The sequence below is a fragment of the Rattus rattus genome, chromosome 4 (assembly GCF_011064425.1).
Source record: "Rattus rattus isolate New Zealand chromosome 4, Rrattus_CSIRO_v1, whole genome shotgun sequence".
In the NCBI taxonomy this organism is placed as follows: Eukaryota; Metazoa; Chordata; class Mammalia; order Rodentia; family Muridae; genus Rattus; species Rattus rattus.
Genome location: NC_046157.1, coordinates 88886888 through 88902111, shown reverse-complemented (window position 1 = coordinate 88902111; position 15224 = coordinate 88886888). Strand labels below are relative to the sequence as shown.

Sequence of the window (15224 nt, the reverse complement as noted above, 5' to 3'; positions counted from 1 at the left end):
AAAAAAGAACCAAAAAAAAAAAAAAGAATGGTTCGATTCACGTTCTTCTACATGCTGACCTCCAGTTGAACCAGCACCATGTGTCAAAAATGCTATCTTTTTCCCACTGGATGGTTTTAGCTCCTTTGTCAAAGATCAATTGACCAGAGTTGTTGGGGTTCATTTCTGAGTCTTCAATTATATTCCACTGATCTACCTGCTTGTCTCTGTACCAATACCATACAGGTTTTATCCCTATTGCTCTTTAATACAGCTTGAGGTCAGGGATGGTGATTCCCACATAATTTCATTTATTGTTGAGGACAGTTTCAGATATTCCGGGGATTTTTCTTAATTTTTATTACATATTTCTTTACTTACATTTCAAACATTATTCCCCTTCCCGGTTTTCTGTCCATAAACCCCATTTCCTCCCCTCCCGCCATAAGGGTATCCCCCTGTAGATCTCCCCTATTGCCCCCCGCATATTCCTCTGCACTGAGGATCCAACCATGGCAAGACTAAGGACTTTCCCTTCCACTGGTGCCCCAACAAGGTTATTCTATGCTACATATGCAGTTGGAGTCCTGGGTCACTCCATGTATAGTCTTTCGGTACTGGTTTAGTCCCTAGAAGCTCTGGTTGGTTGGCGTTGTTGTTTTATGGAGTTGCAAGCTCCTTCAACTCTTTCAATACTTCCTCTAATTCCCCCCAGGGGGTCCTGTTCTCAGTTCAGTGGTTTGCTGCTAGCATTGACCTCTGTATTGGACGTGTTCTGGATGTGTCTCTCATGAGAGATCTATATCCAGTCCCTTTCCACATGCATTTTCTAGCTTCATCAATCTTATCTAGTTTTGGTGGCTGTATGTATATTGGCCACTTGTGTGTCAGGCTCTGAATGGCCATACCTGGAGTCGCTCCTCTAAACTTTGCTTCCACATCCCCTCCTATGAATATTTCCCCTTTTTAAGAAGGAGTAGGAGAGAGAGCTCACCACGCAGACAGGTGGGCACTCCTGAGACTGCAGAAGAGGAGAGACCGCCAATACTGGCCACCCTTGCCCACATCCCTGGCCCAAGAGGAAACTATATAGAGCCTCTGGGAACAGGAAGATAGGGGCACTCAAGCAGCAGGTCCCCTGCAGTCCAGACACCGCCCGGATCTGAAAGGAGCCAATCAACAGCTCCCTGCACCCAAATCCTGTGGGAAGAAGAGCTAAACCTTCAGAGGGCCAGACACGCCTGGGAAGCCAGAAGAGACTACACTCTGCCCACATTTCTGACTCTAGAGGAAAACAGCTAGCACCATCTGGGATCCCTGTGAACAGAGGCCTGAGAAAAGGCAGGGAAGGCCCTTCTGGTGGCCACCCTCACGGAGACCTCAAACGCAGCCCCCCAGGAGCAACTTCAGGCCTGGGACCAGAGGTAAGACCAAGTTTTCAGCTCCAAGTGACCTGCCGGGTGGGCCCAGGACACACGCCCACAGGCACAGCTGAAGACCAGTAGACAGGAAAGACTACAGGCCTGAAAGCAGAACACTCTGTTCCCATAACTGGCTGAAGGAAAACAGGAAATCAGGTCTACAGCACGCCTGAAATACAGGCCTATTGGATGGTCTAGCCACTGTCAGAAATAGCAGAACAAGGTAACACCAGAGACAACCTGATGGCAAGATGCTAGCTCAGGAACCCAAGCAACAGAAACCAAGAGTACATGGAGCACAATTCTCCCACGAAAACAAACACTGAATATCCAAACACACCAGAAAAGCAAGACCTAGATTTGAAACCATATTTGATCATGATGCTGGAGGACTTCAAGAAAGACATGAAGAACTCCCTTAGAGAAATACAGGAAAACATAAATAAGCAAGTAGAAGCCTATAGAGAGGAATCACAAAAATCCCTGAAAGAATTACAGGAAACCACAATCAAACAGGTGAAGGAATTAAAAATGGAAATAGAAGCAATAAAGAAAGCAAAAAGGAAAACAACCCTGGATATAGAAAACCAAAGGAAGAGACAAGAAGCCACAGATACAAGCATCACCAACAGAATACAAGAGAGAGAATCTCAGGAGCAGAAGATTCCATAGAAATCATCGACTCAACTGTCAAAGACAATGTAAAACAGAAAAAGCTACTGGTCCAAAACATACAGGAAATCCAGGACTCAATGAGAAGATCAAACCTAAGGATAATAGGTATAGAAGAGAGTGAAGACTCCCAGCTCAAAGGGACCAGTAAATATCTTCAACAAAATCATAGAAGAAAACTTCCTTAACCTAAAGAAAGAGATGTCCATAAACATACAAAAAGCCTACAGAACTCCAAATAGATTGGACCAGAAAAGAAACTCCTCCAGTCACATAATAGTCAAAACACCAAATACACAAAATAAAGAAAGAATATTAAAAGCAGTAATGGAAGAAGGTCAAGTAACATATAAAGGCAGACCTATCAGAATCACACCAGACTTCTCACCAGAGACTATGAAAGCCAGAAGATCCTGGACAGATGTCATATAGACCCTAAGAGAACACAAATGCCAGCCCAGGTTACTGTATCCAGCAAAACTCTCAATTAACATAGATGGAGAAACCAAGATATTCCATGACAAAACCAAATTTGCACAATATCTTTCTACAAATCCAGCACTACAAGGATAATAAATGGTAAAGCCCAACATAAGGAGGCAAGCTACACCCTAGAAAAAGCAAGAAACTAATCATCTTGGCAACAAAACAAAGAGAAGAAAAGCACACAAACATAATCTCACATCCAAATATGAATATAACAGGAAGCAATAATCACTATTCCTTAATATCTCTCAATATCAATGGTCTCAACTCCCCAATAAAAAGATGCAGATTAACAAACTGGATACACAGTGAGGACCCTGCATTCTGCTGCCTACAGGAAACACACCTCAGAGACAAAGACAGACACTACCTCAGAGTGAAAGGCTGGAAAACAGCGTTCCAATCAAATGGTCTGAAGAAGCAAGCTGGAGTAGCCATTCTAATATCGAATAAAATCAATTTTCAACTAAAAGTCATTAAAAAAGATAAGGAAGGACACTTCATATTCATCAAAGGAAAAATCCACCAAGATGAACTCTCAATCTTAAATATCTATGCTCCAAATACAAGGGCACCTACATACATAAAAGAAACCTTGGATATTAGCCCAAACACTTGTAATACTCAAGATTCAACTCACAGATGATATGAATCTTAAGGAGAAAGAAGAACAAAATGTGGGTGCTTCAGTCCTTCTTAGAAGGAGGAACAAAATACTCATTGGAGAAAATACAGGGACAAAGAGTGGATCAAAGACTGCCTCACATGAGAATCCATCCCATATACATAGGAAGAACAATGACATCAACAATATCAACCAACCAGATATCCCAGAGCTCCCAGGGACTAAACTCTGCACCAGAGTGCACATGGAGTGACACATGTCTTCATCCGCACATACAGCAGAGGATGGCCTTGTGGGGTATCAGTGGTAGGAGAGGCTGTTGGTCCTGTGAAGGTTCGATATCCCAGTGTTGGGAATGTCAGGACAAGGAGTTGGGAAGGTGGGTGGGGAAGTACCCTCATGGAGGCAGGTGGATGGGGGATGGGATGGTTGTTCTGAAGGGGAAACCAAGAAAGAGGATAACATTTGAAATATAGATAGAAAATATCCAATAAAAATTTGAAAAAAAAAGAAAATAGGAAAACAACACCTTTTACAATAGTCACAAATAATATAAAATATCTTGGCATAACTCTAACCAAGCAAGTGAAAGATCTGTATGACAGGAACTTCAAGTATCTGAAGAAAAAAATTCAAAGGAGACCTCAGAAGATAGAAAGATCTCCCTTGCTCTTCAATCAGAAGGATTAACATAGTAGAAAATGACCATCTTCCCAAAATCAATCTATAAATTCATTTCAAGTCCAATCAAAGAGATATAAAAAGCAATTCTCAAATTCATCTGCAATATCAAAAAACTAAGGATAGTAAAAACTATTCTCTACCCTAAGAGAACTTCTAGGGGATCATAATACCTGAGCACAAGCTATAAAACAGAGAAATTGTGATTTTTAAAAAAACTGGTTAAAAAATTGGTACAGAGATAGACAAGTACATCAGTGGAATGGAGTTGAAGTCCCAGAAATATACCCACACACAAATTGTCACCTGACCTTTGGTAAAGAGTCCAAAACCATAAAGTGGATAAAAGACAGCATACTCAACAAATAGGGCTGGTTCAACTGGTGAGTAAAAGAATGTAAATTGATCCATTCTTACCTCCTTGTAAGTCCAAGTGGATAAAACCAGATACACTGAATCTGATAGAATATTAAGTGGGAAAGAGCCTTACATCAGTACAGAGGAAAATTTCCTGAACAGAACACAAATGGTTCAGTCTCTTAGATCAACTATTGACAAATGGAATCTCATAAAATTGAAAAGTTTCTGTAAAGCAAAGGATACTGTCGATAGGACAAAATGGCAACCTACAAATTGGGAAAAGATCTTTACCAACCAATCTCTACCAATCTGATAGAGGGCAAATATCCAATATATACAAAGAACTTAAGAAGCTAGACTCCAGAGAAACAAAAAACCCCATTAAATGAGGTGCATAGCTAAACAAAGAATTCTCAACTGAGGAATCTCAACTAGCTAAGAAGCACCTAAAGAAATGTTCAACATGTTGATCAGAGAAATGCAAATCAAATCAACCCTGAGATTCTACCTCACACCAATTAGAATGGCTAAGATAAAAAGATGCAGGTGACAGCAGATGCTGGTGAGGTTGTGGTTGTAGAGAAAGAGGAACACTCATTCATTTCTGGTGGAACTACAAGTTGATAAAACCATTTTGGAAGTCAGTCTGGCGGTTCTCCAGAAAAATGGAAATAGTTCTACCTGAAGACTCAACTGTACCATTCCTGAGTCATATACTCAAAAGAGCTCCAACATATAACAAGGACACATGCTCCACTATGTTCATAGCAGCCTTATTTGTAATAGCCAGAAGCTAGAAAGAACCCAGATGTCCCTCAACAGAGGAATGGATACAAAAATTGTGGTACATCTACACAATGGAGTACTACTCAGCTATCAAAAACAATGACTTCATGAAATGTGCAGGCAAATGAATGGAAAAATGTCATTGTGAGTCAGATTACCCAGACACGAAACCACACATGGCATGTACTCCCTGATAAGTGGATACTATCCCAAATTATCACAATGCCCATGACACAACCCACAAACCAGATGGAGCTTAGGAAGAAGCAAGACCAGGGTGTGAGTTCTTCAGTCCTTCATGGAGGAGGGAACAGGATAATTGAGGGAGTGAAAAGAGGGTTATCTTGGAGGGAGATAGGAAGGGGAGGAAATAAATGGATAGTATTAGGTACTGAAGGGGACAGGAGAGAGGTAGAAAGGTCAGGAAATTGAGTACAACATGTAGGTTTGGGGGATGAGGAACTGGGAATAGCCACTGGATAGTCCCAGATGCCAGGGAAGCAAGAGACTCCAGGATACCTAAGGGGTTGATTTTATCTGAAATGCACAGAGAAGGGGAGATAGACCCTGTAGAGACCACCTCCAGTTGATAGGCATGGTCTTTGGTTGAAGGATGGGGCCATCCACCTATCTCAAAGTTTTTAATCTAGAAATTAAAGGAAAGACAGGGGCAAAAAATGGAGCAGAGACTGAAGGAAGGGCCATCTGGGACTGCCCTACCTCTGGATCCATCCTGTCTACAGACACCAAACCCCAAGACTGTTATAGTTGCCAAGAGGTGTTGCTCACAGAAACCTGGTGTGGCTGTTCCTTGGGAGGTTCTGCCAGCAACTGACGAAGGCAGGTGTGGATACTTAAAGTCAACCACCAGACTGAATCCAGGGACCCCAGTTGGGGACTGGTGGAAGACCTGGAGGAGGAGGGGGATTGCAACCCCATTGGAAGAACAATGTCAGCTGGCTGGACCACCCAGTGCTCCCATGGACCAGACCACCCACCAAGGAGTGTACAGGAAGGGATCTAAGCTTTCAGATACATATTTAGCAGAGTTAGCCTTGTCTGACATCAGTGGATGGGGAGGCCTGTGGAGGTTTGATGTCAGAGCATAGGAGGAAACTGGAGCAGTGAGGCAGCAGAAGGTAGGTGGATGAGCACCCTCACAGAGGCAAAGGGGAGGGGGGAATGGAAGATGTGGGATGGGGAGTTGTGGAGAGGTAACCAAGAAGTTATTTGAGATGTAAATGAATGGAGTGATTAATATTTAAAAAACAATGTATGTGATTCTTTAGTGTTTGTGTGACAGTTGCTCCCCTCTTTGGGTAATGTTGCTTGCTTGGTATTCCCTTTATGGTTTTACTGGTCATTTATTTTAAACCAGGAAGATACAGAGACTCATAGCTTTTCAAGTACTGAGAATAAATGACTACTTAATGCTTGTTCATAATTAAGACAATTATATGAAACCCCCAATTCAGGAAACATTTTGGAAGAGAAGATAGAAAGAATATATGAACTATATTATATATATATATGTATATATATAATATATATATTATATATGGGGATGAAAGAAGTGTCATCATGTCTTCTGGACATGGCATGGACCCATGTACTCACTGTAGTTGTGGTTTCTGCACATGTTCAAGCCACAACATCAACAAAATCAGTCCACATCCCAGCATTCAGAAGCAATAACTGGGCTCATTGTTTTACAAGAGAAATAGAATGTGAAGATGGCTTTGCCCAGGAAGTGGGAGAAATAGGGAAGATATAACCAATGCATACATGTCTAAAATTGTAAAAGAGTAAATAAAAGATAAGTCATTCAGACAGACAACAAATAGTTTATTGAGAGCTATTCTGTGCTCACTACTTGATAGGTGTTAAATGAGAATTTCTGGAACCCCACAAGAAAGGACATAGGAGACACAAAAATGCTAATCCCTTGTGGCATTGAAACTGGATATGCTCTTTTCAAAACATGTGGAGCTTCATAGTTGTAAGGCACAGAAGACATTTGAGTTCATTTGAGTAAGTAACTTATGTTTCTCCTTGGTGCATGAAGCTCTTGGAGTTTGGTTCCACTTATCCATGTTTTGAGTTAAATATAAAGCTGCCGCCAACTCACGGTACCCTAAGTTTCCATAAGCTATATAATGATTAGAAGTAGTCTTGAAGCACTTACAATCCTCAAATGTTGCTCCAAAATATATTTAAAAGCAAGAAAAATGTTAACCCTGAAAAACACAAAAGAGAATGACCTCAGTCAGAAACAGAATTGGTCTCTAAATTATCCAGTCTTATCTGTGGGGACAACCATCTCACATGTACATGGATATCAATATTGAAACAGGCTATAAGCATAAACATTGAAATTCTAAACACAGTTGTCCTTTGTGATTCACTGGATTTAACTTGTTACTTGTGTGAGCATCTTTGGGGGAGGTGATTTACTAGAGCATGGGCTATTTATCAGGGGTACAGCACCAAAGAATATGACAAGTGACAAGGGTAATTTTATCTGTCAGCAACACACAGTCTGGACTCACCAGGGAAGAGAGTCTCAGTTTGGGATTGTCAGACTAGACTGACCTAGAGATGTGCCTTGATTATACTGACTGATGTAGTGGCATGGTTGGCACCAATTCCTAGAAATGTGGTTCTAAACTGTTAAGAATGGATGCTGTGCTGAGCACTGCATACATGCTTGAATTTGTTGCTGCGCGCTGCTGACTGTGAATGTAATGTGACCAAGTCTCTCAATATCTTACTGCTGTGACTTCCCTGATAATGAATTGTTATCTGGAACTTTGATGTGAAATAAACTCTTTTTCTATAAAGTTGCTTTTGTCAAGGGATTGTCAAAGGAACTGAAACTAAGATAGATCCATTTGACTAAGTATTTGGTATGCACTAAGTGAATAGTGATGTTACAGCATAAAGTTATGTTAAGATAAAAACTGATACAAGATCATTGAATAAATTAAATAAATATTATTTATATATATATAATAATCCCAGAATATAGATATATAAACATGTATGTTATTTGTTTTGTCTTTATTGGTATATTGAACAAAATAATGTGTTTCTCTTTGGTGGTTTTATGCATATACATTATATACTTTGATCAATTCTTTCCATTCATCCTCTTTCTCCTCTCAACTGGTTATACTTCTACATGCATGTCACCTATGACCATGAATTCTACATATGACAGATGATATGAGATATTTGTACTTCTGTGTCTGGATTATTTCACTTAACAGAATGATTTCAAATTTTAACCATGTTTCTGAAATTTATTACATTTATTTTTGTTTATGTTAGAATAAAACCCCATCTCTAATGGTTAATATTTACTGCTACCTTGAAAGATTCTGGAGTCACTTATAAGCCTCTGATCATGTCTAAGAGGGATCATGTACATTACATTAACTGAAATTTGAAGACCCACTCTTTGTGTTGTGATATCATTCCATGAGCTAGGAGACAAGATTAAATAAAAAGGAGAAAGTGATCCAAGCATCAACATTCATTTCCCTGCTTCCTGATTGTGGATGCCATGTGACCAACTGCCCCATGCTCCTGATGCTGATTTCTGAACTGTAACGAAATAAACTCTTCCTTCCTTATGTTGCTTTTGCTGGGTATTGGGTCCTGGTAACAAAACTGTAGCTATGACACCTTTTTAGCGTAATCCACCAACCTGTGACTTAACAACAAAGCTGGTCACAGAACTTGTGAATGTCAACTATCACATTCTTTGAATGAGTAATACCAGCTCTTTGACATCCTCATTGGTCACTGACTAGGATAAAAATTTTAGCATGTATATTCTCTTTGCATTGGTGGATGTCACCCTATTTGGGTTGCAGAGTTAATAAGTGGTAAATGTGGGGATCCTGGCCCCAATATCCCCATCCTACAATCCCCACAGTGAGCACACTTAGCAGCCAGCAGTACTGACACAAGGTATTCTTCAGTTTTATTGAGCAGATGTGGCCCTTCTAATCAGCACCAGTGGGAAATGTAAAGTCCCTTACCGTCTTAGAAGTGGAAGGCATAGATGACAGTAAAATCCCAGAAGTCTGGGAATGGGAGCTAAGATCAGTCTTCCTGGTGAGGAGTTTCCTATATTCATCTCGTACCTGGAGATGGAGACAAAAGAAAGCAAAGTTAACCAAGCTGGGAAATACCCAGTCACTAAGTTTGCTATACAATGTGAGGTTCTAAATTTGGATCTCCAGCACCCACATTTTTAAGAAATGCATGAAATGCCCTAAACAAGACCTACATCAACCAACACAAAATGGGTCAAGAAACATCATAGAAAAGAAGTTAGAAAGAATGTAAGGACTGGAGGAGATAAGGGGGGTACTGTGAAGTACCGTCTTCTGGGCATGACATGCCCATCACACTCATGAACTCATGGTAGCTAGTGGTACCTAACAAGATTGTGCCAACCAAATTCTAGTATGTATTGAGTAGAAGACCTCTAGGTTCTACCCTTCCAGAGGATTTATTGGAAGTTGATATTTTCTGACAGACAAAGAACCCATCTTTTCTGGGGATATGCTCCAATGGATAGCTCTACACTCATGCAAATATGGAAAACACTAACTGGACTTAGTAGGATTTTTTAAGTCATGAAACATGACATTGGTTGGGGGTCATGTTAGAAGGTATGTGTGGAATCTGGTGAAGAGGAATGGCAGTAGGTATGATAATATTTCATTGTGTATGTGCGCTAAATTCTCAAGAATAAAGAAAATTTGGTGGTGGGTACCAGCATGACTCTACACCAGCATCCCAATTCTAAGGAGGTAGAGATCGAACACTTTCTGAGGCTGGCCAGTATAGACCAATTGATCCTTCAAACTCATTGAAAAACTCTGTCTCAAAAGACAGAATAGAAGAGCTAGGAAAAGACTTGGAGCCTTAAGAGTCTGCCCTATTTGTGCAAAGGACCCTCAATTTCAGCTCTAGGGACTCTCTTCTGGCCTTTACATGCACTACACTCATGTGCATAGAAGTGATACATTATTGTGCAAATACCATCTGTCTTCAAAGACACTGAACTTTTTCTAGACATCGTTACCAAGTTAATAATATACCTTGAAGTAATCTAAGATTATGTGTTCCACATTCTATCCTGTCATGTGCTCAGCATGTCTAAGTCTAACATGTTTTTAAGAGAACAATGTAATCAACCTTACTATGCCTTCAATTATTCATGTTATCAGTTTTTAAAATCTAAACCATTAAATTATATGACTTCCCATATCCCTGGTCCAGCAAAATGTATGTGGGATGTGTGAGGGAGTGCTCATTGCTGAAAGCAACAAACAAGTTGAAAGCAACCTGAAACAAAACAAATGTCTCATAAATGTGAAAAGCAGCATGTGGAAACAGGATGATAAGATCTGCAGCCGTTCAGGGTGCTCTTCTGGGTCAGCCATGGCCTGTAAAGTAATTTCTCCCACGGTAAAACTTTGTCAAATTTTTCTGAAAATAATTCCTTGTCCCTTTTCTATGCTGTGTTTTCTGCGCTATTTAATAAACACAAAATCCCTTTATTAGACAGAGGATAGATAACACACAGATAGATAGATAGATAGATAGATAGATAGATAGATAGATAGATAGATAGATAGATAACACACAGGCAATTCAGAAAGATCTGACAAACACAACATGATGGCCAAATAGGCTGCAGACCACAGACTATAGACACACAAAAGGCCCAGAAGGAGAAGCAAGGAATTCTCAATTTCACTTTTTCCCTGTCAAACTGCTCCATGAGGAGATTACACACATGTGTACAACAATTTTATTTAAATAAAATACTAGAGATGTGTGGGGACATGATAGAGAAAGAGTTCCAATATCTGTGTCTAGCCAAGAGCACAGGTGTGAATCCACACATATAACACATATCAAAAAAACACATATACACACAAATACATACAACATACAAAGCACATACATATATCACAGTTCTAGGTGTGGAAGTAGGTCTGCTACAAACACATGCAGTAAGTGGTTCTATTCAGAGAATCAGATGCAAGTAGGCAACATACCTGGCGGTTGAGCAGACAGTGAATGAGGAAGATGAAGGCCCCCTGAAGGCTGTTGATAGTGGTGAACAGGTATGCCATTATGCTTGCCAAGGGACCAATCTGGAAAATGCCCAGCACCCAGGAGCAACCCAAGATGAAAATCTGGGCAATGGCCTTGAAGGTCAGCAACCTGGAAGATAATATTTACAAATTGAATTGTCTTGGGAGCTGGTATGGTCTCCATGAAGACATGGCACTGTCTAAAGATGATATCATATGGATGATAAAAACAGTAAAAATTGCTGTCTCAAGTCCTACAGGCAATTAAAATGCTATCCACAAATACACATGTATTCAAAGATGTGTGGATGTGTGTGTATTGAATAGATTTTTGGTTTAGCAATGAGTGGCTAAAAAGACCCACATACAGACACTTAGATCTCATGTGAATGGTAAATCCATGGTTATAAAACACTTATAGGTCCTTTCACTGAGACAAATTCACCATGTTAAGTACAAAAACTGTGATTCAGTGACTTTGAGTACACTCACATACTATGCAATCATCACTTAGTTCTTTTTATTATCTTAAAAATGAAATAGACACATACATGAAAAGAAATGGTTGCAGGTGAAGCAATCATTCTCTTTTTCCCTCCCAAAGGAAGACAATTAGCAATATTCATCAGAATTTGAATGAATGGAATAATTATAGATAAATATACGCAAGATCAGATTTGGAAAAACCAGTTAATGGACATACTATAGAATAAAAACATAAATGTAGGTTAAGAAAATGTAGCATGGCCATTCAGTGGAACATTACACTGTCACAACAAGGAGTGAGGCAGTGGACATTACACTGTCACAGTAAGGAGTGAGGCAGTGGGACATTACAGTCACAGTAAGGAGTGAGGCAGTGGACATTACAGTCACAACAAGGAGTGAGGCAGTGGGACATTACAGTCACAACAAGGAGTGAGGCAGTGGGACATTACACTGAGGCAGTCATTACAACAGTAAGGAGTGGGGCAGTGGGACATTACACTGTCACAGTAAGGAGTGAGGCAGTGGGACATTAAACTGTCACAGTAAGGAGTGAGGCAGTGGACATTACAGTCACAATAAGGAGTGAGGCAGTGGACATTACACTGTCACAACAAGGAGTGAGGCAGTGGGACATTACAGTCACAACAAGGAGTGAGGCAGTGGGACATTACAGTCACAACAAGGAGTGAGGCAGTGGGACAGTTACAATAAGGGGGGAGGCAGTGGACATTACACTGTCACAGAAAGGAGTGAGGCAGTGGACATTACAGTCACAATAAAAAGTGAGGCAGTGGACATTCACTGTCACAATAAGGAGTGAGGCAGTGGGACATTACAGTCACAGAGGAGTGAGGCCGTGGGGACAATAAGGAGTGAGGCCGTGGGACATTACAGTCACTATAAGGAGTGAGGCAGTGGGTACAGTCAATAAGGAGTGAGGCAGTGGACATTACACTGTCACAGTAAGGAGGAGGCAGTGGACATTACAGTCACAATAAGGAGTGAGGCAGTGGACATTACACTGTCACAACAAGGAGTGAGGCAGTGGGACATTACAGTCACAACAAGGAGTGAGGCAGTGGGACATTACACTGTCACAACAAGGAGTGAGGCAGTGGGACATTACACTGTCACAGTAAGGAGGGGGGCAGTGGGACATTACACTGTCACAGTAAGGAGTGAGGCAGTGGGACATTAAACTGTCACAATAAGGAGTGAGGGATGGGGCATTACAGTCACAGTAAGGAGGGTGGCCGTGGGAGTTTACACCGTCACAGTAAGGAGTGGGGCGATTGAACATTACACAGTCACAACAAGGAGTGAGGCAGTGGGACATTACAGTCACAGTAAGGAGTGAGGCAGTGGACATTACAGTCACAATAAGGAGTGAGGCCGTGGGACATTACACTGTCACAGTAAGGAGTGAGGCAGTGGACATTACAGTCACAGTAAGGAGTGAGGCAGTGGACATTACAGTCACAATAAGGAGTGAGGCAGTGGGACATTACAGTTACAGTAAGGAGTGAGGCAGTGGGACATTACAGTCACAATAAGGAGTGAGGCCGTGGGACATTACAGTCACAATAAAGAGTGAGGCAGTGGACATTACACTGTCACAATAAGGAGTGAGGCAGTGGGACATTACAGTCACAGTAAGGAGTGAGGCCGTGGGACATTACAGTCACAATAAGGAGTGAGGCCGTGGGACATTACAGTCACTATAAGGAGTGAGGCAGTGGGACATTACAGTCACAGTAAGGAGTGAGGCAGTGGACATTAAACTGTCACAGTAAGGAGTGAGGCAGTGGACATTACAGTCACAATAAGGAGTGAGGCAGTGGACATTACAGTCACAATAAGGAGTGAGGCAGTGGGACATTACACTGTCACAATAAGGAGTGAGGCAGTGGGACATTACACAGTCACAATAAGGAGTGAGGCATTGGGACATTACAGTCACAGTAAGGAGTGAGGCAGTGGACATTACAGTCACAATAAGGAGTGAGGCCGTGGGACATTACACTGTCACAGTAAGGAGTGAGGCAGTGGACATTACAGTCACAGTAAGGAGTGAGGCAGTGGACATTACAGTCACAATAAGGAGTGAGGCAGTGGACATTACACTGTCACAGTAAGGAGTGAGGCAGTGGACATTACACAGTCACAATAAGGAGTGAGGCAGTGGGACATTACAGTCACAACAAGGAGTGAGGCAGTGGGACATTACAGTCACTATAAGGAGTGAGGCAGTGGACATTATAGCCACAGTAAGGAGTGAGGAAGTGGACATTACACTGTCACAATAAGGAGTGAGGCCGTGGGACATTACACTGTCACAATAAGGAGTGAGGCAGTGGACATGACAGTCACAGTAAGGAGTGAGACAGTGGGACATTACACTGTCACAATAAAGAGTGAGGCAGTGGACATTACTGTCACAATAAGGAGTGAGGCAGTGGACATTACAGTCACAATAAGGAGTGAGGCAGTGGGACATTACACTGTCACAGTAAGGAGTGAGGCAGTGGACATTACAGTCACAGTAAGGAGTGAGGCAGTGGGACATTACACTGTCACAGTAAGGAGTGAGGCAGTGGGACATTACACTGTCACAGTAAGGAGTGAGGCAGTGGACATTACACTGTCACAACAAGGAGTGAGGCAGTGGACATTACAGTCAAAGTAAGGAGTGAGGCAGTGGACATTACACTGTCACAGTAAGGAGTGAGGCCATGGGACATTACAGTCACAATAAGGAGTGAGGCCGTGGGACATTACAGTCACAATAAGGAGTGAGGCAATGGACATTACAGTCACAATAAGGAGTGAGGCCGTGGACATTACAGTCACAGTAAGGAGTGAGGCCGTGGGACATTACAGTCACAATAAGGAGTGAGGCAGTGGGACATTACACTGTCACAGTAAGGAGTGAGGCAGTGGAACATTACACAGTCACAATAAGGAGTGAGGCATTGGACATTACAGTCACTATAAGGAGTGAGGCAGTAGGACATTACACTGTCACAGTAAGGAGTGAGACAGTGGGACATTACAGTCACAATAAGGAGTGAGGCAGTGGACATTACAGTCACAGTAAGGAATGAGGCAGTGGACATTACACTGTCACAATAAGGAGTGAGGCCGTGGGACATTACAGTCACAATAAGGAGTAAGGCAGTGGACATTACAGTCACAATAAGGAGTGAGGCCGTGGGACATTACAGTCACAATAAGGAGTGAGGCAGTGGACATTACAGTCACAATAAGGAGTGAGGCCGTGGGACATTACAGTCACAATGAGGAGTGAGGCAGTGGACATTACAGTCACAATAAGGAATGAGGCAGTGGACATTACACTGTCACAATAAGGAGTGAGGCCGTGGGACATTACTGTCACAATAAGGAGTGAGGCAGTGGGACATTACACAGTCACAATAAGGAGTGAGGCAGTGGACATTACAGTCACAATAAGGAGTGAGGCAGTGGGACATTACAGTCACAACAAGGAGTGAGGCCGTGGACATTACTGTCACAATAAGGAGTGAGGCAGTGGACATTACTGTCACAATAAGGAGTGAGGCAGTGGGACATTACACTGTCACA

At 41.7% G+C, this 15224-nt stretch overlaps 1 protein-coding gene across 1 annotated transcript in view; it reads right to left on the bottom strand.

Moving 5' to 3' along the window:
• Window positions 1-6834: 6834 nt before the first annotated feature.
• The window catches only part of Adgre1 (adhesion G protein-coupled receptor E1), a 116175-nt gene continuing 107785 nt past the window's right edge, over window positions 6835-15224 (bottom strand). Inside the window, exons 21-23 of the mRNA XM_032899702.1 lie at window positions 11094-11262; window positions 9057-9161; window positions 6835-7247 (exon numbers count right to left, since the gene is read on the bottom strand). Coding sequence (XP_032755593.1) covers window positions 7242-7247; window positions 9057-9161; window positions 11094-11262 — 280 coding nt within the window. The 3' untranslated portion in view covers window positions 6835-7241. The remainder of the gene's footprint in view (window positions 7248-9056; window positions 9162-11093; window positions 11263-15224) is intronic.